This window comes from Lipomyces chichibuensis (genome assembly GCF_038497645.1).
Source record: "Lipomyces chichibuensis strain CBS 12929 unplaced genomic scaffold V1513scaffold_29, whole genome shotgun sequence".
Lineage (NCBI taxonomy): Eukaryota > Fungi > Ascomycota > Lipomycetes > Lipomycetales > Lipomycetaceae > Lipomyces > Lipomyces chichibuensis.
In genome coordinates, this window is record NW_027117481.1 from 55,939 (window position 1) to 77,606 (window position 21,668).

At 46.0% G+C, this 21,668-nt stretch overlaps 9 protein-coding genes across 9 annotated transcripts; 3 read left to right on the forward strand and 6 right to left on the reverse strand.

Annotated features, from left to right (window-relative positions):
- Positions 1-66: 66 nt before the first annotated feature.
- Positions 67-2,314, reverse strand: V1513DRAFT_449138 (uncharacterized protein). Its single transcript, XM_066898636.1, has 2 exons — positions 563-2,314; positions 67-509 (listed from the first exon to the last, which is right to left on the reverse strand). The coding sequence occupies exons 1-2, from the start codon at positions 1,862-1,864 to the stop codon at positions 294-296; spliced, it is 1,518 nt and encodes a 505-aa protein (XP_066752192.1). The 5' UTR covers positions 1,865-2,314; the 3' UTR covers positions 67-293.
- On the forward strand, positions 2,216-3,775 carry V1513DRAFT_449139 (P-loop containing nucleoside triphosphate hydrolase protein). Its single transcript, XM_066898637.1, has 3 exons — positions 2,216-2,309; positions 2,407-2,506; positions 2,579-3,775. Exons 1-3 carry the CDS (start codon positions 2,271-2,273, stop codon positions 3,631-3,633), a joined length of 1,194 nt encoding a protein of 397 aa, XP_066752193.1. The 5' UTR covers positions 2,216-2,270; the 3' UTR covers positions 3,634-3,775.
- Positions 3,752-5,194, reverse strand: V1513DRAFT_471821 (isoprenoid synthase domain-containing protein; the record flags this gene model as incomplete). Its single annotated transcript, XM_066900161.1, has 8 exons — positions 3,752-4,072; positions 4,134-4,236; positions 4,286-4,364; positions 4,414-4,474; positions 4,524-4,625; positions 4,699-4,862; positions 4,939-5,093; positions 5,150-5,194. 8 exons carry the CDS (start codon positions 5,192-5,194, stop codon positions 3,870-3,872), a joined length of 912 nt encoding a protein of 303 aa, XP_066752194.1. The 3' UTR covers positions 3,752-3,869.
- Positions 5,195-5,935: 741 nt separating this feature from the next.
- On the reverse strand, positions 5,936-7,794 carry V1513DRAFT_480414 (uncharacterized protein). The gene is made up of 4 exons (XM_066900331.1): positions 6,912-7,794; positions 6,702-6,857; positions 6,322-6,652; positions 5,936-6,263 (listed from the first exon to the last, which is right to left on the reverse strand). Exons 1-4 carry the CDS (start codon positions 7,705-7,707, stop codon positions 6,131-6,133), a joined length of 1,416 nt encoding a protein of 471 aa, XP_066752195.1. The 5' UTR covers positions 7,708-7,794; the 3' UTR covers positions 5,936-6,130.
- A 129-nt stretch (positions 7,795-7,923) lies between these two features.
- V1513DRAFT_449154 (DNA polymerase phi-domain-containing protein) lies at positions 7,924-11,435 on the forward strand. The gene is made up of 4 exons (XM_066898638.1): positions 7,924-8,208; positions 8,266-8,358; positions 8,411-9,913; positions 9,970-11,435. The coding sequence occupies exons 1-4, from the start codon at positions 7,975-7,977 to the stop codon at positions 11,350-11,352; spliced, it is 3,213 nt and encodes a 1,070-aa protein (XP_066752196.1). The 5' UTR covers positions 7,924-7,974; the 3' UTR covers positions 11,353-11,435.
- Positions 11,436-11,619: 184 nt separating this feature from the next.
- On the forward strand, positions 11,620-12,738 carry V1513DRAFT_449156 (uncharacterized protein). The gene is made up of 3 exons (XM_066898639.1): positions 11,620-11,989; positions 12,048-12,156; positions 12,206-12,738. Exons 1-3 carry the CDS (start codon positions 11,701-11,703, stop codon positions 12,534-12,536), a joined length of 729 nt encoding a protein of 242 aa, XP_066752197.1. The 5' UTR covers positions 11,620-11,700; the 3' UTR covers positions 12,537-12,738.
- On the reverse strand, positions 12,647-14,337 carry V1513DRAFT_426594 (uncharacterized protein; the record flags this gene model as incomplete). Its single annotated transcript, XM_066896176.1, has 4 exons — positions 12,647-12,961; positions 13,009-13,181; positions 13,232-13,902; positions 13,964-14,337. 4 exons carry the CDS (start codon positions 14,335-14,337, stop codon positions 12,647-12,649), a joined length of 1,533 nt encoding a protein of 510 aa, XP_066752198.1.
- Positions 14,338-14,804: 467 nt separating this feature from the next.
- V1513DRAFT_417936 (indole-3-glycerol phosphate synthase-domain-containing protein) lies at positions 14,805-16,839 on the reverse strand. Its single transcript, XM_066895883.1, has 3 exons — positions 16,432-16,839; positions 16,146-16,355; positions 14,805-16,080 (listed from the first exon to the last, which is right to left on the reverse strand). The coding sequence occupies exons 1-3, from the start codon at positions 16,497-16,499 to the stop codon at positions 14,892-14,894; spliced, it is 1,467 nt and encodes a 488-aa protein (XP_066752199.1). The 5' UTR covers positions 16,500-16,839; the 3' UTR covers positions 14,805-14,891.
- A 148-nt stretch (positions 16,840-16,987) lies between these two features.
- On the reverse strand, positions 16,988-20,021 carry V1513DRAFT_449161 (uncharacterized protein). Its single transcript, XM_066898640.1, has 3 exons — positions 19,590-20,021; positions 17,744-19,509; positions 16,988-17,688 (listed from the first exon to the last, which is right to left on the reverse strand). Exons 1-3 carry the CDS (start codon positions 19,826-19,828, stop codon positions 17,138-17,140), a joined length of 2,556 nt encoding a protein of 851 aa, XP_066752200.1. The 5' UTR covers positions 19,829-20,021; the 3' UTR covers positions 16,988-17,137.
- Between the last annotated feature and the right edge of the window lie 1,647 nt (positions 20,022-21,668).

Below are 21,668 nucleotides of genomic sequence, written 5' to 3' on the forward strand. Positions count from 1 at the left end.
TGGGCTCGAGCAAACGGATCACCGACTTTTCTAAGTGTAATATATGTAATATGACAGGGAAATTTACTCATGCGCAATCGAACAGTCCCGTGCTAATGCGTGCTCAGTCACGCGCTTGGCAGACACCAGGGACTACCTCCTGACAGGGGCCCAGAAATGTGAATGTTCTCTGCAGGAGGCCATATTTTGGTGTCGTGAATACACAGTTACTGTATATTCTCAAGAACACAGAACAACATCCTCATATTGCTTTCTAATATTGCCATTGAAATGCTAATGCATTATATTATACACTATACCGCAACAACAACATCTGCACATCCATGAACGGCGGTCGCAGCTTCCGCAAACAACGACTTGGGCTCCCGGTCATACGAAAGGACGCGTGAAAAGTAAAAGGGCTTCTCGTGTAGTAGCGAAAACTCCATCCTATCGGTTGTAACTCTGTTAACACTCCAGAAACCCACCCAGTTCAGTCTATTGTGCCGTCCGCGTCCCGCCGATTTGATCTATCACCCATCAGCCAAGCTCATCATACGAATACCAAATTCGGAATACCCACATCCAGCTCCTGCAAGAACAGGTACTTTGCGACGGGTGACTGTGACTCGATCCGGACTCGTCCGTCTATGGACATCTGCCAAGTGCCCTTGAACATACCCCGTTTCATCAGGTGTCTCTGGAATTCCGGCACAACCTCAATTGGCTCCTTCGTTGTCAAATGCGTAATGCAAGTGCCGTCGTCAAAAAATCGGACATATCTATAGTAGGTGACAATATGTATCGGCACGTTCCATGAGTGTGACACTCCGTATCGGTGGTAGTTACACGTGCTGATGTATATCCCATTGAACATGATCCGCGGACGCTCCAAGAACATCAGTCGCCAGTTGTCGTTCCAGAGGTGTATTGCTTCATTTTCGTCCACTGGTGCTTCGTATGTCATTTTCGGATATTCGTTCATGCAGAGACTCCGCCAGAGCATGCTGTCACTATATGCCAAAAAGGCAAGCTTCCGGCAGGTGTATGATGTCTTTGTAAACGACGAGAGATCGAGAACGGCGAGTGTCCTCAGGATCGTGTTTGTAATCTCATTAGGAAGCTTTATCAGCGGCGATGGTAGAGCCTTGTCTTCTGGTTCGGCTTCCAAATGAGAGTAATCTGACAGCAGCGACGTCGTCTTGTCCGTCGGCAGCGTAGACGTGGTCACCTTTTTGGATGGCGAAGGTGCGCGCTTTGTAAAAGCACTGCTGGGAAAGTGTTTGTTCTTGTACAGTTTGTCGACGCGGTCGTCAAGTCTGAATGATTCTCGATAAAACTTCAGCGCATCGGATAAATTGCCGTCCCGTTCCTTCTCGACAGCGAGTTCATATATTTTCAATGCTCTTTGTGCACGACTGACCTCCGGGTCTTCCATTGTGACTCCGTCTGACTTACTCGCTGACCCCGTCTCCACTGCTACCTGAACCCCTTCATCCTTTCGTGAAAATCGCAGTGATTCTTCCGGTACAGGAACAGCAGCTGTGACCTCCCGCAACTTCAACTCAGAATTCAAGTCCATCTGCGCAACATCCTGCACCAATTCCTCCATCGACGACTGCAGCATCTCGTCCTCTACATCCTCGTCCTCATCGACTTCGGCGCCACTCACGTGCCGCCGTTCACTTGGCCAGGATGATATGACCGGTGAAGTCTTCTGTGCAGCTTTGTTCTGCACCGTATTTGTACGTTCACCCTTACTACCTCGTCTCGCAAGTTTAGACGACGTCTCTTCCCCAAACCGCCGGTCGTGGCGTTTCTTCTCTTCTACCTCCTTCTGCCAGTCATATCTAAACTTTTCCAACTCCTGCTGCGTTGATTCCATATTGTCACCTTTTCCAATACAATTCACACGTATCCTTGTCGTCTATACCAAATGCGAATATATATATATGTGACGCGAGGACACCGAAGGGACCGCAGAGACACTAACCTCTGATATTCGCAATGCAATATTCTTGTTTCTTCCCGATTTCATAGCAAAATGCTGGTACCTCGTCGAGCGCGCTGTCCCTTCAAAATAATACTGACAACAATCAATACAGGATTGAATTGTACGTTCAATATGATGAAACCATTCGTTATCGCCGACCGTCGATAGCCCTCAGTTGGGAACCGTAGACACAGATTAAGGTTTGTGTGGATGAACCCCCCTCTCAAGTCGTCCGTTGACAGACACCACTCAAGAGAGTAGATTCATCTCGAACATAAATCAGCAATAAATTATCACAATGACACTTTCCATCACGAGAGATAGTGGTATTAAGCCCGTAAGTGTCCGATATATTTATTTGATAACTAGCATTTTGCAATCATGGCGGGTTAGAATGCGGTTTGTGGGATTGGTTAGTCTAACAATTGCCACAGTATTACACCCAGAAGATCGAGGAAACCGAGCTTCAGATTAATGAAAAAACGCAGAATCTTCGACGCTTAGAAGCGCAACGGAATGCCTTAAACGCCAAAGGTACGTTCTGGAATTCGATTTGAGTATTTGGATCATGGCTTCTATCGAATTCGTCGACTAAATATTCTCTAGTCCGTCTTCTCCGGGAAGAGCTGCAGCTGCTCCAAGAACCCGGATCCTATGTCGGCGAAGTCGTCAAAGCCATGGGCAAGACCAAAGTTCTTGTCAAAGTCCAGCCAGAGGGGAAATACGTTGTCGACATTTCGTCTGACATCGACATCAAGAAAATTACGCCGTCGCTGCGGGTATGTCTACGCTCTGACACCTACCAGTTATACCAAATCTTACCCAACAAAGTCGATCCGCTGGTGTCGCTTATGATGGTTGAGAAGGTACCGGATAGCACGTATGAGATGGTAGGGGGCTTGGATAAGCAGATCAAGGAGATCAAGGAAGTGATCGAGTTACCCGTCAAGCATCCCGAATTATTCGAATCCCTCGGCATCACGCAGCCAAAGGGCGTCTTGCTATATGGCCCGCCAGGAACCGGGAAGACTCTCCTCGCTCGCGCAGTCGCGCATCATACAGAGTGTAAATTCATACGTGTCAGCGGCTCGGAATTGGTGCAGAAATACATCGGCGAGGGCAGCCGTATGGTCCGCGAACTCTTCGTCATGGCCCGCGAGCACGCACCGAGTATCATCTTTATGGACGAGATTGATTCAATTGGGTCCAGTCGTGTCGAAGGCAGCAGCGGTGGTGACTCTGAGGTCCAGCGGACAATGTTGGAATTGCTTAACCAGCTTGACGGATTCGAGTCGACAAAGAATATTAAAGTCATTATGGCGACGAACAGATTGGACATCCTAGACCCAGCATTACTCCGACCGGGCCGTATTGACAGAAAAATCGAGTTTCCGCCACCTACACTCGAGGCGCGGACCGATATTCTGAGAATCCATTCCCGATCGATGAATCTCACCCGCGGCATCAACTTGCGCAGGATCGCAGAAAAAATGAACGGATGCAGTGGTGCCGAAGTCAAGGGGGTCTGCACGGAAGCTGGCATGTATGCGTTGCGAGAACGGAGAATTCATGTCACGCAGGAGGACTTTGAGCTTGCTGTCGCGAAGGTCTTGTCTCGTAGCGACGAAGGCCAAATCTCGCTCAGAAAGCTCTTCAAGTGAATTATTTACCAGGTCAATCATTTTTATATATGCACTTTGTAATTGTAAAGAAAATGATAATGATGTCGTGGTTCACCAATCGTACATACTATAGATACAATTGCCAAAATTCTGATCAATAAATTCCAATACATGACGTCCGTTACATGCCATTCCTGTGCGCCATACCGCAGATTAATAACAGCAGTAAAAGTAAAGTCCCGTGTCATCGCAACTTAGCAACTCACTTATACAGACTATGAAGAAGAATGCAAGCTCTCCAGTATCTTCTCGATCATGGGATTCGGCTCAACGTCTAAACCCTCCAATTCTTTCCGAAAGCGACGCTCATATTCCGCGATGGCTTGAGCAGTATAGTCGAATGACTTGGTGACATTCCGCATATAAGCTACTGCGTATTCTTTAAGTGAGTCGTCTGTGGAATGCTGTTTGAGGATGTCTTCGTACACAGTCATGTTAACGAACACAATTAAAGTTAAACGAACGACAAGAAGGCTTACTAAGAATTTGTTGGTTGGATCTGTCGTGTCTTATACTGTGAATAATCGGGAATGAGAATTTGCCTTCGGTCAGATCTTCGCAAAATCCTTTGTTCTTTGAGTACTATAGAAGTTTTAGCCAATAAGATATAGAAATCAAAGGTCGGACCGACCCTATCAGATTGCAAATTTAGGTAGTCGTCCCTGATCTGGTATAATATTCCAATCAAATTCGCTAGCGGTACAAAGTCACTGATTCTCATCAGTTATGTCGAAAAATAGGATAATTGACGGCACATACGTTTTGCACTCCGATTCAGCCTGCATCAGCTTGACTGCTAATCGAAATAGCCCCCCAGTTTCTGCATATGTTAGCGTCAGCGTCATAACATCCAAACAAGAAATGCGCACTGTTTTCGACCATGGCAATGTAGTCGTCTTCAGTAGGACATATTAATGCATCTCGCCAGTACAAATCTAAACCCTGGCCCCTATGCAAATTCAACATCTCATCTAACACGAGACTGTCAGTCTCACGACACTCGATTGATCTCGTACTTCCCACCGCCAGAGGGATTATACTGACCAGTATATATTTTATTAACAACCGGATTATTCAATTTTGAGAGTTCTTGGAGCGCGAGGAAGTAGACGTAGTTGGAGGAATTTATGGTCTGGGCGACGCCGTATAAGCTATGTGCCACAGGGAAGCCGCGTCTTAGTGTTGCTGAATCTTCGACGTCGTCGACTCTATGTGCGCATAGTCAGCATGCAACAAATATACGCGACCGACATTAAACCACAGAGAAGAAAAACGCAGACGTACAACAGCGATGCTGTGTGTAACATCGCAATAGCACGCACTATGATCACGAGCGACTTTCCCGGGACATGTAGCCAGTAATTGAAGGCATCGACGCAGAGACTCCGGATATCCTTTCCTGGATGCGATTCGAGGTATGTATATGGGCCCAGAACGATCTGTCGTGGGTTAGTATCTTTCAGAGACATTCGCGGGAAACATATGGAAGATGCACTTCTTCGTTCTCTGGGGTCCATTTGATCGTGACGTCTGTCGACATCTTTATGTCCGTGTTTTTCGATCTGCAAAGTGTTTGTCGGTGCTGAGGAGCGTATGATGCGGTGAGAAAGAGTGAAAGAGATGTGGGACAGCGATGGTGTAGTATTTTTGCAGGCGCGACATTAGTCTGATAACCTCATTCAGCCACTTTGTCAATGACGTGTGCATGCGTCTGGTTTTTTGCGACATAACGGCGCCAATCATGGCACTTGCGATTACCCCTGAAACTTACCGAGGCGGAAATGACAAAATGACAAAGTAGGGATGACGAAGCAATACTATATGCATATGTAGATAAATCGGTTGACGGTTGTCAAAATGGAAGCTAGCTCGATGCTTCGGCTGCTGGTTGCTTGGAATAATTAGGAGGCAGAAATAGGATACAATACTCTGGGTGCCCATATATTTTATAGTTAAGACTAATCTTCGCCCGCTCCAGATTTGCTATACCGGCAATCAATAGAATATAGCAAAACCGGATTTTGAAGGCTCACCATAAAAAATCTCCTTTGCAGACACTTAAGATCCATTCATGCACCATTCACCCTCACCCCGTACCTGACCAACAGTGCATCCCGTGACCCTATCTCGCAGATCGCCGACAAAGAGAATCTATAGACGGCCAAAATAAACATGTTTGTGAGAAATATTAAGGATTTGTCTATTGATATATCTATGACGCATATACAAAGCGTTCCGCAGCGCAGGCAGTAGCCTAAATTTCAGGGCCATTATTCACATTTTACCTCTTTGTATCCGACTACTAAATTTGCGTATTCTGCGTTTGCGCTTTTCTCCGGCTCGTACACTCCTTACTTTCAGCCAGATCGCGTAGGCGGGGACTGTCTTAATCATTTTGCATAATCACGGAGGAGTGGTTCCTTACGCATTTTATAGCAAGCTGTAGTGCAGATCATCTCCAAAGTCTGATTTCCAATCAATCAATTACTTCGACAAAAATCCCTTCAAATCCGTTGTCAAACCATGGCATCCCTTGCAGCTTCAGAACGACTTTGAACGCCTCATCTTCCGACACTACTCGAACAAGGTATCGCGAACGGGAAGTCTGTCTGCGTAAGGAGAAGTCAGTATATAGCTTGTCAGCGTCAACTCTGGGCAGTAACATACGACGATAGACTTCTGATAGCTTCAGATGGCTCACCATCAAGAGCAAATTCAGACAACCTTCTATGCACTTCCTCAGGGGCAACAGACAACGGGAGGTCATGCAACAAAACATATCTACCTCCCGACCGGCGTCCAACACTATTCTCAATCATTTTCAATCTGAAATCACGGCGATCGACGCCGACGCTAACAAACCTAGTTCTATCTTTCATCTGCTTTCCGTAAAGTATTACTGAGCTTGTTCTCTTCTGATAAAGTTCTGCCGCCTCAACTGTTTTAAATCGTAAATAGTATCCTCTCCTTCGATTCAGATTTTCGCGTTTTTGTTTGACTGTGAATATTGTTAATACATAACCGCAGTGCGCGCAACTAAACCTCACATTCAAAGTCAAGGTAGTCTAAAAACTCCCGAGCTCGCTTTCGCTCATCATTTGTACCACAGCCCGGGTCTATTCCTATTAGCCGGACAAAGTCGCTCTTTTGTAGAGTCGGCACCGAAACGTCCACGAAAAGAGCTCTGGTTGGTTGATTTATTTCTGTAGGGAGTCAATAAAAATGCCAGAGTGGCCAGCATGGCGCGCATGATATACCTTGCGGCAAGGACGCCTTTCTTTCAACGTCTATGAATCCATAGTGTCTTGACGTACTTGTCGTCACATCCTGATTTTGGTGATGCGGAAATTCTTCACTGGCTCGATTATCTTCCACCAGCTTCTCCAACTCAGGAAAATAGCTTGCGTCGTCCACGTCAGTATCCGACGACCTGGTGACCACTTCTTTTCGCTCCAATGCATTGTATGTAGGCAGAACTCGTTTTTGAGCTGGCTGCGGAGATGAGAACAAAAGTTCTAGTAGACTTCGAACCCTATTCGCTGTGACGGACGCAATGATCCTTGGCTTCGTCAAGGATCGAATTTCTTGCGTGTTTTGTACTGCCTTTTCAAGATTCTTGCCGATTTTGTCCCGCTGTTCGGGACTTATACGCACTGGCTTTCTCTCCGCCTGCGATGCCTTAAATTCTGAAGCTGACGATAAAGGATCAGACGATTCTATTCTCATTGCAAAACTCGTGGCGTCCATTTGTGATATCATCTCTGACGCTGAGTCCACTGAAACTGAGGTCGACTGAGAGCTTGCTTTCCCTTTACGCGACTGCCGTCCCTGCCTCCGGTCTTGCCCATTTGTAGGCTCGCCTGCGCTGCCTGATAACGGGTCTCCGTCAGAAGAAGATTGTGAATACCAGCGAACTGCAGTCCTATTGTCATGTCCTGTACACTTCGAGATCGAATGCATTTTCGCGATCACAAGCTGATAATTCCGGCATCGCGATTGTAAGAATATCTGTCTGTTAGGCCCTAAAAGCCATGTAGATCGTATTATCGTCATCGGAACTGGTCCCGCAATAACTGTACGAGCGCGACTGGCTCGTTCTCGCCGCTAAGATCAATCGCTTGCAGATTACAATTGATTCTGTGGGTCGAGACTGGTGCCGCGGCCAATTCAATAAGTTTAGTGGATGACATCTATGATGGGCATTGTACCATGTCTCAGTTTTTCAGGGGGATGCTGAAAATTAGCGGCGCGTCTCGACACATGATTTCCAGACGAGATCGAAACTATCGGACTGTTTCCAAAGCAGTTCTGATAACTTGAATGGCCGATGTGGAAGTCATGTCATCAAGAGAAGACAAATATCCAGTCGAGCTTTACAAGCGTTTGGGAGAGTCTGTTGCGGCCATACGCGAGTTGGCAGCCGATGAGATCCTAACCGGCTTGATCAAGGAGAATAATTTATTGAAATGGAATCAAGCTATTGAGCGACTACTGTCCGGGGTTGGATCGCCTCAGCGAACAGTCCGCTTGGGTTATTCGAATCTGTTGGGCAATGTATGCTAGTATTTGTGAGTGGAAATTCGTCGAGACGATGCTGATTTACCTCATCAGGTTTTATATACAATTCGGGATGAGATGTCCACTAAGCAGTTTTGTAAGATGTTGGCGGTGGATAAGATCCCTATGAAGGAGCCAAATGGCACTGTGAGTTACTATTTTTTGAGGGCATATGTTCCCATGTATTGACGATTCATAGGACCGACAAGTGCCTGGGTTGCAAGTGCTTCTCGCAGTTCACACATACCTTTCTCACAATAAATTAATCTCGAACCCCAAAATCGCGTCAACAGATATCAACAGCATGTTTGACATTCTTTTTAAAATTGCTGAACGCGCCACATTTGTACGCGAACTGGCATTCGCAATTCTCTGCAACGCGCTTATCACACTGCCAGACCGTCTTGTCGATTCGGGCCTTCAGTTTTATATTATACGCCGATTGGCAGACGAAAAGAAAACATACTTTTCATTAGAAGGAGTAGCGGTATATCTTTCTATTCGCTCTCGTACAAATTTTGATAAGTCACTGGGCCAGAAGAAAAAGAACAAGTACATATACTGGAACTACGCCAATCCACTAGCACGCTCGAATTTTGATATGCTCAGCAGAATCATTAACGAGGCCCAATTGAATGTGCGCTCTCCCAGCCTTGAACAGCTCACTGGAACCGACGAAAGCGACTTTTCTTATTTGCAGATTCACAGCTGGCGAAAACGGCGGCACTGTGTATGGGACGCCATCGCTAATATGTATGCTACGCCGAACACGCACAATCCTCCTGCTGCAGGAACAGAGGAATATAAGGCGGAGACTGTGCCACTTCAGATGATATGGGCAAAGGTTGATTCCAAATATTTCGTCACAGAGCTTGACTATGACAATAATGATAAATGCATTACAGGCTGCAACATTTTGGCCGTGTTTATCAGAACCGTCGATCTTGATTATTTCAATCAGCTGTTTACTAGGAATGTTTCGCGGGAATTGACTATGCGAGATGAGATGTACGCGTACTCATCAAATGACAGGCTCCGCTCATTCGCCGTGAAGCGTGTTGCAGCCGCTGTCAAAGCCAGATGCGAAGAGCATCCGCTTGATGTTCCAGTCACTTGGAAGCTTCTCTTAAGTCATGTCCCAACGTTTGACAAGAACACATTATCGGCCCTGTCGTCAATTGTGGCTGAGTACTCAGTTGATGAAGCTTTAATAGATGGCACATACAACATGCTGGAAGATTTATATCTCAGACCGACAGGACAAGTTCTTGAACACTCGGCAAGATCCATTGGTGATCTACGTCGAGAAATTATCGGGATCGTGTTTCAGCTTCTTAGGTCAACTCGGCAACGCTCGTTCACGTCTTCTACCTGGCGAAAATCTGCCATTAAATTACTTGTATGGACAGCTTGCTTCAAGACTATTGACCCCACGAGTGAACTTTATGCTGCGCCGGAACTGGCTCAGCCTCAAGTCGTTCTTGCGAAACAGAGATTAGAGAGCTCAATGACGTTCCTGATTGGCGAGAACACGCAAAAACCCCTTGCGGATGGTGACGACCATCAGTTGAGCTGGCCATACCTCACAGTACAGGTGCTAAAAGAACTGGAAGTTGACAAGGATAGGTACACGCTTGTGAACGCTGTCGATCAGACCTTAATTAAGAAAGCTACAAAAATATTGAACGGTCTCCAGTCGTTGGTGAGTTAACTAAAATATTTACAGCCCTTCATCGTCAAGTACTAATCTGAAAGCAGAAATCTGGAGAGTCCACTAATCCCAAGGTTAATTTAATCGAAATATTCATTTCGTTAATTGTTTTGTTCATCTATACCGGCTCTGCTGTGAATGAAGAACTGGAAGATGTGATTAAATTCGGCAGTACCATAACCAACGACATTCTCAAGGAGCGCAGTCAAAATCTGAAGAACCACGACAATCGGGCTAGGAAGAACAAGAAGCGGAAAGTCAATGCATCTGAGAGCATCTCTTCTAATCTTGATTGTGTGGAGGAGGAAGACTTGCTTGAGGGTAATGTTGGGCCGGTCCTAGTCGAGATGATTTTAGCGTTTTCGACAAAAAAGTCGACGGTACTGAAAGAAACGTGCGAGAATCTTATGAAGTGGTTTGCGAACCTTATTGACGAGGAGGCTCTACAACTGTTTTACAACGTTCTTCAGGCCAAAGAGAATTTAAGTGGGCAGAACGAGCTCTTTGATGTTCAGGACGATGAGGTGGATGTGGAACATGAGGATGAAGAGGATGAAGAGGATGAAGAGAGTTTTGATGATGAGCATGCGTCCAATAGTGCAGGCAACGACGATGACGACAGCGACAGTGTGAGCATCGATGACACGGAAGACGTTGGTACTGCGCAGTCGGACACTCAAAATAAAAACTTTGAAGAAGCGTTGAGTCAAGTGCTTGGCGTTGGTGACGTCAGCAAAAAGCGAAAGATTTCCGGCGACAATGCAGATTCTGATTCGGGAAGCGAAGAAGACATGACCGATGAGCAAATGCTTGCCTTAGATCATCACATTGCTGTGCTTTTCAAGGACCGTGTTTCGGGATCGAACAACAAGCAGACGATCGCGTCTCGCAAGAAACTCGAGAAACAAGCCAAAGAGAATGTGGTCTTTGCGAAGACACGTACGTTGGACATGCTCAACGCTTTCGTCCGATCATTTGCAGGCAAAACAGCTACAGGTACAGCCAACGTCTCAGAGAAAGTGGGCCATTTGATAATATCGATGATCATGCCCTTGCTTAAACTGATCAAGACAACAACACATGACGGGATACGTTCTCGTACGTACTTGTTTATACGAACGGAGGTTTCTCGTGCTCAGTTCCAAGTATCTCATACCGATGACATCTATGAGCTCTTGACTGCGGTTCTGAACGAGACCGCTCATACTAATGGCAGCACTTATACAAACGCTTGCGCAGCTGTGGCGATGTTTTTATGCAAACTGCTGTATAAATCAGGCGCTGGTAAAGACCATCCCGAAGTACTGTCGAAGCTCATGACAATTTATACCGATTTTATGAAGAAGTGGGCCATGGATAAGAAGCTAGCTAATAGTAGTAACCTCTTCATTGAATTTATCAGATGGGTGGAGGAAGAAAGGAGGAAATAGTAGAATATTGTATATTATATATAGCGTGTAGAGTTAATTAAGAAGCACTTGGGTTCGATTGACCTAGTTCGAGACTGTTAACACAATAATCGTAAAGTATCGAGCACTTCTGACTGATTCTTGTAATCGGTGAGAATCCATAGACATTTCGGGACAAGGCTCGGATTCACACAGCGAGTGGTTACGTAAGCCTTTATCTCCGCCCGAAGGGGCAAGTTATGGTTCGGGAAGTACCGGATGAGACCCTTTTCCCTCGTCCAATGCGAACTCTCCACGAAATTGGGCAATTCGACACAAGTAGTGATTCTCAGGCATTCAAATTTAGTTAAGTTATTTAATATATCCAGTATGAGCACACTATTCGCAGAGAAATGCCGAAAAGTCGTCTGCATTGGCAGAAATTACTACGACCATGTCTTGGAGCTCAACAATGCGAAGCCATCACAGCCTTTTTTTTTCTTGAAGCCGCCGTCGTCGATGTTGCTTCCTGGAAAAGGTCCGATTTTGGCTCCTACGGGCGTGAATATGCATTATGAGGTCGAATTGGCGTTGGTTATGGGCAAGACAATGAGGGACTTCGATTACAAAAATAAGTCTCCCGCTGAAGCCTTGAAGGAGGCTCTTGACCACATTGCCGGTATTCTATGTTGTTGAAGAAGATTATTGCATACTAAAGTCTAACTACTTGTTTCAAGGCTACACTGTCGCGATTGATATGACTGCTCGGAACGTCCAGGAAGAAATCAAGAAGAAAGGTCTCCCCTGGACCACGGCTAAAGGCTTTGATACTTTCTTGCCAATCTCGTATGTTTAATATTATGTTTGCTCTATAACTTCTAACCATGCCCGATAGGGCCTTCATTCCTAAGGCCAAAGTCCCTAACCCCGCCGATGTGACACTCTTCCTCTCCGTTAACGGCAAGTACCCACCAAACCAGAAGGATTCCACCAACCTCATGATGTTCCCGATTCCAGAGCTTCTGTCGGCTATCTCTAGTGTCATGACCATTGAGCCAGGCGATATTGTGCTCACTGGTACTCCTAAGGGCGTCGGTTCTGTGGTGCCAGGTGACCACATTGATGCCGGTCTTGAGGTGGACGGCGTCACCATCGAAGAGAGCAAGATCTCGGTCGATGTCGCGGACAAGGGCGGAATATATAGTTTCAACGGAAACAAATCGTGAGAGAAATGCTACCTGGATCATGGAAACTGATGTGAAGATGTGAACAAGGAAGAAGAATGTAGTAAGGGGTAACGAAGCCTTTGAGCAATAAGTAATGTATGATTTGGAATTTACGACTCCTCGTCGGTACTGTCTTCCCCAAAACCAAAACTGAAAGAATCTTCCTTTCCGTCGGTTAATTTAGTCCACTTTGACTCTCCTAGCGAGTTTGACCATTCATCAATCTTCTGGATAGTGTTCTCCGGTAGAGTTTTGGAATCTTTGAGCCTCTGTATGAAAATACTGAACATATCCATCTCTGGCGTCTCATTTTCATCATCGTGGTCTGGCGATTGTGATTGTCGGAATCCGGAGATTTGGTCCTTCTTATGGTGAAAGAACTTCAATACGCTCATTACGTGTGGTAGTGGTACAAAGTTTTGCGTCTAGCGCCTATTAGAACGTTTCTGAGCACCGTACAGTGATTACTTACAATAGCGGCCGTATTGCTCAGATTGACCACGAGATGCCACCAACCTGAAGGGACATACAATACTTCACCGGCCCTACAAAAACCGTCGACGTACCCTGGAGTCGACATGGCCGCTCTGTGAAATCCAAGTATCCACTCAGCTATGGAGAGCGGACTTGTTACTTCGCTTTCATCTCCATAAAGTTAGGCATTGGCTTAGGCAATGAGCACAGATCTTACTTACCATCCGATGTGAATACTCCAGGCGGTAGGACGTCCGGCGGAAACATGACCCAATATTTCTCTCCTTCAATGACTGCGTTCCACGCCGATGTCGCATTGGGATCCTTATGAAACGTACTGCCACTTCTTTCAGGACCGATGATGAGCCATCGGTAATCTGGTCGAATAGACTCCAGAACGTTGAAATAATCGGCCGCAAAGATGTCCGGAACCTTATATTCCGCGGCCAGTTTAGTCTTATCGGCGAATTCGCGGTCGAAAAGATACAGCGGGCTCTCATCCGTATTATGTTGCATATACTGCGAATAAACCGCAAGTTTCCATTGAACGCACTCTTGAATGAATGTTAACGAGCCGTACTCTCGTTCTAAATCTTTAATAGTCCACGTGGGCCATATCTGCTGTTCCAATATAAACGGCCTGAATGCCCAGTGCGTGTCGAACTCGTGTTTTGAAGGGCAATGCGACAGACGTGTAATCGTTGCTGAATCTGATAGAGTAGACCGCAAGGTCTGCAAGTACTCTGTCAAATTACATGACGCACAAAAGAATGGTCTGTACAATGTATCCGAGTAAAATCCGTGACATTGAAATCTTGCCTCATTCTCCTCCTCGATTTCTAGATACGTTCGGCGCCATGTGCCGTACCATCTCTGAGGCGACTTCGCCCTACTATGAAATCCCAGTTAGTACAATTCCATAAAGAAGTCCCACATTAGTTAGTACTCCATACCTTACAAACAATTGCTTCCATAAATCATCTTGGGCTGCGAACGCGCTAAATATCCGACTCGAATATCCCAGCCTCCGCAACTCGGTGGCTCCAATCGTCTGCAACACCATCGAAATCAACTCGTCCGGTAAAATTGCAAAATATCCGAGGAATTTTACCCGAATCTGGGTACTTGAAAAATACGCGTCATTATCACACAAGATCAAGTTTCCGAATGGCCTTATTCCAAGGGGATGATTCATGTGAACGGTAACTGCACTCTGCTTGTTATTAGTCTTTGATCTCTTGTGGGAGACGTCAGTTGCAGTATGCGCAGCGAATTGTTCTGCTATGGAGTCCAAGATTGGACGCTTCGGTAGAATTGATTCGACCATCCTTGCAGCAGATATAGCAATCAGGCATTGTATCTCTGCGTTGTAGCTAGGGACGGAAGGTCGGGTGGACTTAGACTAGCAACTTGGGCCTCGACCGAACTTTTCGCAGTAAGGCAAGTAGGTTTTTTTATGAGCCGCACACCCTTTTTTCAGACGATATATTACTATGTAGGATCACTTCTCCATTTATCAGGGCATGGATACGAAGGCAGCTATTTGACTCATCCCTCTCGAGTTCGGAGAGAATAAGGAGTGTGGCAAGGCATCTATGCCCACAAAATACCGCCAGTCGCACCATATCAGTTCTGCAGCCCACAATCGCGAATTTTTACACCAGCGTTAAGCAGTTAGTGTTGTGTCACCGCATCATTTTGTTGGAACAGATGCACCTCAGCGTCAGCCGTCCGTTATAGAATAACCATGCACTTCTTGACGGTTATGAACATATCTCATCCAATTACGTTATGAGTATATTAAAATTACACCAAACCAAACCATTTATTAATTGCCAATCTATCTCAAAATATCTCTATATTATATTCTTCAATCAGGCTTTACCCAATCAGCTCATGAACAAATGCTGAAGTATCGGGCGCTCTCATCAATGCCTCACCAACCAAAAATCCGCGCACTCCCTCCGAAAGATACTTCTCAATATCCGAGCGGGAAGAAATTCCGCTCAATGCGCACAATATGGTACCATCGGGAACCATTGAAACAAGTGACGAAGTAGTACCCAAGTCAATGTCGAAAGAATGTAGATTACGATTGTTTACCCCAATGACCTTCGCACCAAGCTCGATAGCACGTCCCATCTCTTCCGCAGAATTGACTTCCACTAACGGCTCCATACCGAGCGACTTTGAGTACTTGTACAGCCGTGGAAGCTCTTCGTCGTTTAGCATCTTGACGATAAGCAGAACCGTGTCCGCACCGTTCAACCGGGCCTCGAGGATTTGGTATTCATCAAACACGAACTCCTTACGAAGTACAGCTGGCCTGTTTGGCAGTCTGTCAATAGCAATTCTAGCGTATCGCATGTCCTCAATGGTACCCTGAAACCAATGCGGCTCGGTTAGGACCGAAATAGCTGAGGCACCGGCAAGAGCATACAGGCGTGCCTGAGCGGCCGCATTTGCAAGAGCATCTATCTCGCCCTTTGACGGCGACGCTCGTTTTATTTCGGCAAGTAGAGCAGTTTGGGACTGGAGAAGACGAGCGGGGAAATCAATTTGAGGAGGGGCAACTCCGAGGTCGTAGAGCTGGAGGAGATTCGAAGGGGTGAAAGCTGGCAGCTGCTTTTGAGCGTCAACATCCAGTCGTCGCTGAGAATAAATCTCGTCGAGAATGCTTTGTTTAGCCTTGCCATTGACCTTGCCATTAGCCACTGACTTCGCATTCACAGCCGGATCCCAAGTGCCACCCTGGATGTTCAAGAAGTTGCGAATCATTAGGTTACCGGCCTCCGTTAGGATACTTTCCGGGTGGAACTGGACACCCTCGACGGTGTATATCTTGTGACGCACAGCCATGATGATACCATTGATCGTTCGTGCAGTTATTTCTAGGCAGTCCGGAAGAGTGTCGTATGTCCCGGCAAGCGAATGGTAACGCGTTACTGCAACTTGCTGAGGGACATCGGTGAAGATGCCCTTTCCATCATGCTCTACAGTGGACGTCTTTCCATGGACTATCTCCCCTGCTGATGACACAGTGCCGCCAAAAACCGAGAAAATGCACTGCCTATAATTGACGCCATTAGCACTGTAGCTATTGTTGAGACATACAACAAATGTGTGAGTACGTACTCGCCCATACACACTCCTAAAACTGGTATCTTGCCAGCAAAATACTTAATTGCATCCCGTGATATACCCGCGTCGTAAAGTGGGTGCCCTGGTCCGGGAGATATAACTAGGCGACTGGGCTTCAGCGCCACGAGCTCGTCGATTGTAATTTGATCGTTCCGATAAACCGCCACATCAGCACCTTCTTGACATAGTAGCTGGTACACATTCCTTTATAGTAAGTTAACATTTTGTCTCACTAGTAGCAGTGGTTCGTAAAAAAAATAGGCGTAGAGGACAAGCATACCATGTAAACGAATCATAATTGTCAATCATGACAACTTTTCCTTCGTTGGTGGCATTCGAGGCGGCCATTGTATATTCGCTCTAAGGAATTCGAAGTTAAAACCCACTTTCTGTATATAACTTTGATCAGTACACCATTAAATAACCAAAATGTACAAGAAAGTGCGTGTTGAGTTCAGCAATGCCGGAGGCAAGACCGCCTATTTGTTTGAGTAATAAAAATCAGTCCCAGTCGAACCTTAACTCAATGTGCTCAGGACGAAGACATGGTTTGCAGCATCCGGGCCGACGAACACTCTAGTCTACCAGATTATGTTATTCCCGTAGCTATCTGTGTTCTTTACGACATCCTAGCTAATAGGCCAAGAAAACGATACTATATTTGACCGTAAAAGGTTCATTGCAGTCCTGGTCGGCAATAAGTATAATCCAGCCTTCGTTTGAGTCAGGAACGTTGCCACATTTACAGCCTTATCCCCCTCCTGCAGTCTAAGATAACACCGCTAACGTTAAAAGTTCATGGACAACGCCGCAGGACATGCGGCAATCAATTTCGCGGACTTCAGCGTACAAACTTCATTAGATATATTGGGGTACAAACTACCATTAACAGATTAAACACCATATGCACTTGAAAAATACCAACATTGACATTCCCAAAATAAATGAAACAATGCACACTATAGCCACATGAACGAACTCAAAACTTATCCGTCATAATTCTCCATTTTTTTCCTCAGTAGATCAAGTCGCCGTTGCGTGATTTGAATCGCTTCCTCAATCTCACGTCTACTAAGCCAGCCTTTTGGACGAACAGGTGTACTATTTGAGTGCGATTTTGTACCCATAGTTGCGCCGACGTGACCTGTGCGATCTTCGAGCCATTCCCATAGGCTCTGTTCTTCCATATCCCACAATGTATCCCATCTACTTGTCTTTTCTGTCTTTCCGCCGCTGAATATCAGCCAAAGAGAAGCGATAAGTAAGGCGGCGAACAACGCGATAACAACGTATGTGATGTACGTGCCATCCGATCCCAATCCAAACAAGCTCATGATAGTTGCCAAAAGGGACATTGGCTCCTCCTTCTTGGCAGTCTCGCGTTCCGCAGCGGCTGCAATAGCTCCCTTGTGCTTGCCACCTCTTCTCTTGCGTCCTTTGACTTTTCTGGCTTTGGGCTGAAATTCTTCGTTTAGTGCAGCGACGAGTTGGTTGGCGACTTGCTGTTGGCCATCATTTGCACCTTTTTCGATTGGGCCTACTTACAATTAGCCACCATTATCCAGCCGGAGAGAGTAAAAGCAAATGCTAACCTTTAATCCAGCTCTTTCCACTCCACTCAACACCGCATGTTATCAGCATGTGAGTGGTATTATTTTCACCCCAGGTTAAACAATACCGTGTCTTAGTTACGAAAATACTACCATTGGGAACATCTGGTGTAACCGTTGATACAACTACCGTAACGTAGTTCTCAAATTCCCAGTTTTCGATGGTTTCCGTAGCCAAGCACTTGGTCTGCTTCGGTCCGATATTGGCATTCAGTGGCCGGATATAATTAAATGTGCGTGCTTTCTTTCCGCTGGCGTCGAACGGCGACCATGGTGTTGGTGTCGTCAACTCCATAACCTTTAAAACGTTCTTCATAAATGATTCGATCCACGTGGTGTCCTCTGCCCAAAGCAAATTGCATATACGACCGATCGGTACAGAAAACGACGAATCGCAGACAACCTTCTCATAATGCTCGTTGGCCTTGCACGCACATTTAGTAGGAGGATGTTTTAAAGGCCCGATATCCTCTCCGCCAGTAGCATTCTCAGAGACATCACCTGATACTTTTTCTGACTCGCCATCTTCGACAACGCTTTCTCCTTCGGACTCTTCTCCACCAAATGTATCAAGGTCCCCCTCTGATTCACTGCCGCTCTCATCCAAAGAGTCGGAGGAGGCTGCTTGCTCGCCATTCCTCCATATCGAACACATTAGCTCGTATGTACTATCTCTTGATATAAAGCTGGCGAATACATTTCTTGCGTGCAATGTTTGAATAACAATCGCATTAGGAAACAGACCGACTGTGGTCTTCTTCTCAATAGCCATTACCTCGTCGAATGATATAACCAAATTGGTAACCCATCCGAAAATATTGGAATTGAAACAAATATGCTGCTCTGATATGTATAACCTGCCTTGAAGTAAAATTTCTCGACTTAAGGCACAACCGTAATCTTCAATCAAATAGTCGTCTTCTGGAACTGATCGGAACAACTGATGGAAATCCCTGTTTCTCTTATTACTTGCGACGGCAAAACCTGTAAACCTTGGAGCTGCGACTGGGGCGATTAATGGCGAAATTACTGGAGGGATGGACTGACTAGCGGATGATCCGCGTCGCCTCTGGACTGATACTGACCGACGCTTAGAAGGCGAGCGAGCGATAGATACTGATCTCTCCATTGGTGCAACAGGCTCGGCACCAGTAGCTTGTGTCGATAATTGCGTCACAGAAGCGCTCTCCGAAGTCTGTGGCTGCTCCTCTAAGGGCTTCTGGCTCCCTAGCTCAGGATTTGTCCCATTAAGCTCTAATATGCTCGACAGAGATAGTTCTCCCCTTCCAAGAGTAGCAACCGCTTTTGACGGAGTAATCGGGGCGTCAAATTCGCCAGACTTCCGCGGGATCGGCTCCGTCTCAGCCTTGGGCCGATTGCCGGGCGAGATTGGCTGCTGATCCTTTTTAACGGCTGCACCGGTAGTCAAGCTTGAAAATGTATTTTGTGCAGCTGATAACATATTTGAAAAAAATGCGTTGCCAGTGAGCAAGTTGGAAGATTGGATACCGCTTGCCCTATTATTGCTATCGACATCAGGACCAGCCACATTACCATTTGTGTTTCCTTCGGAGTCTGCTGTAGGCGCATCACTTGCAGTTGCTTGCTTCTTACGAAAACTGGTAATAATTTCTGGTTCAAGCGGAGTCGGCGGTGGTGACGGTAGAGTCAAAGCATGAGTAGGGGGCGACGAAGTGTCTTCGTCCCCTCGGTGGTCAGATTCACCATTGTACAGGTATTCCGAACCACTACGGCAAATTAGTCTACCTCACCCAAATAGTTCAATTGCGAATATATCCATTGCGTATTGATCAAAAATGTTTCTCACCTCCCGCTCAAACTAGATGCGGAGTAATTACTCCCTATGCTATCGCGTCGCTCGCTGAGGACTTTAAACGTCCCTTTCGTTGATTCCCCGCCGTTTTCACCATTTTCTTCTCCTCGATCATAATGCCTTCGTCGCTTTTTTTCTCGAAGTTTTTCAATCTTCTGTCGAACCAGCGACGAGCTTCGCTTAATGCTACTTGGTGACAATGTCGGGGACCTAAGACGCGACCTGTCCTCCATGCCCGATCAGATCGCGCAGGCTCGTTGAGACTTGATCTAACCAACTAGAGATAGTCGAAAGGAGGATATACGCCTATAAGTATAGCTAGCTAGCGAGTGTTTGTTGAATATAGGTGCGAAATCAAAATAGATGGAGAGCTTTCTTAGTCGCAGCCAACACGGTGAACGGTACTCACAAACGTTTACATACGAGTGGCCCCAGTGATCAATCAGCGAGCTACCGGGAAGTACAGCCCTAAGCCGAGCTCGGAAGCCTTAGAACATCAGTGGCTTACAGCTTCATTTCATCATATACAATGACGATTACGGCGCAAGTGTGAAAATATTCAGTCTGCATAAATTCAATGCGCACGGAATGAAATCCGCACTAATTGACTTCCGTCACTACGTATTTCATGGCGTGCACAGCGACTCTCAGCAGTCGCGCGGGTCCCATGTTTACAATTACGTCGTCCAGGGTGTATTGCGTAATCAGAAATATGAGGTACTTCTAGAAAAAATATCCGCTATCTTCCCTTGAATGATTCCGTTTTACGTGCAACTTCCTGTTTCAGCAATGTTCTACTCGACCGTCATAATATCTCCCACTCTCGCTCTAATCCAGTTTCTAGTTTTAATCTATCTAGTAAATAATTGATCTGATGCGCTGATGTTGTACTTGGCCATGCCAGTCTCTTGAAATCAGTTTCCTGTCATGTACTACGTCGTACTTCGCTTCTATTTGGCTTCTATTACTGTGTCGACCGGAAAAAAACGACTCGGGAGCAAGTCTTAAACGGGATCGCTGGATCGTTGACTTGCCCGTAAACTATCGCATAGATGGCAGTAGGGTACCTTTTTCCGGTTGAGTTTCTTTCATAGCTGTTCCTGCTTCGGCAACAGGATACTTTTAGACTCAACACCTTTACCCAGGCGAGCTGTATGGCGTTGCCCAACTGCACTCCAGTCGCCAGTTAGCGAACTCTTCTTGTTCGGCGAAGTTGATGCTTCTATGTCATGTTCCCTGTGGTTCAAACTTCAATCCGATATCCTACCGATTTTGACATACCGTGATCGCAATGATAGGGTTGTAGGGTCGACCCACAAATACAGCGGTAGGTGATGTCCAGGGAAAAGTACGATCCTGTTCCATAAGCTCGCATAGGTTTGCTGCCTATATTTGAATGATTATACATTACTTAAGTAAATATTGTCACGATTCATGTACACGACCACATGGCTCTTGATTTTTTGCTCCATTAACTACACCAAAAACTCCTGAAAATCCGACACCCTTTTGCAGATAATTATACAAAGAACCGTCCTCAAATACTCTAACATGCATTGGCAACCAAAAGATTAACTGGACATTGAACCTGTCGATTCGAAAGACGATCGAGGAGTAGATAAGCGGGATATTACCATTTCGCCCGGCATATCGAGGAACTGATACTGCTCAGCGCGTTTCCGCTTGAACGAACTGGCATCACCCAATTCGTATTCAAATTGGATCTCACTTGTATCGTCGTAGTCTTCGATCAAATCGGCATTGTGGTGACTCTGGAGATACTTATTGTGATTCAGCTTCGGATGGAGGTCGCCCAGGGGAGGGAGATACTTTGACATGGGATTCGACGGATCGTATCGAGGGGACTGAACAAGACGTGACCAGCTGTATGATGAGGATTAGTATGAAGCAGAGATATCCAGAAGTTGGGCAATGACATACGCTTGTTGAATGCTGTTCAGCATTGGTGAGGTCCCTTCGAGTGTGGCAATTGACGATGGTGAGAGAAAAAGTCGATTAGTGATTAGGATACGATGGCTAGTTCAGCTGGCCATCAGGTACACTTTTGATGGC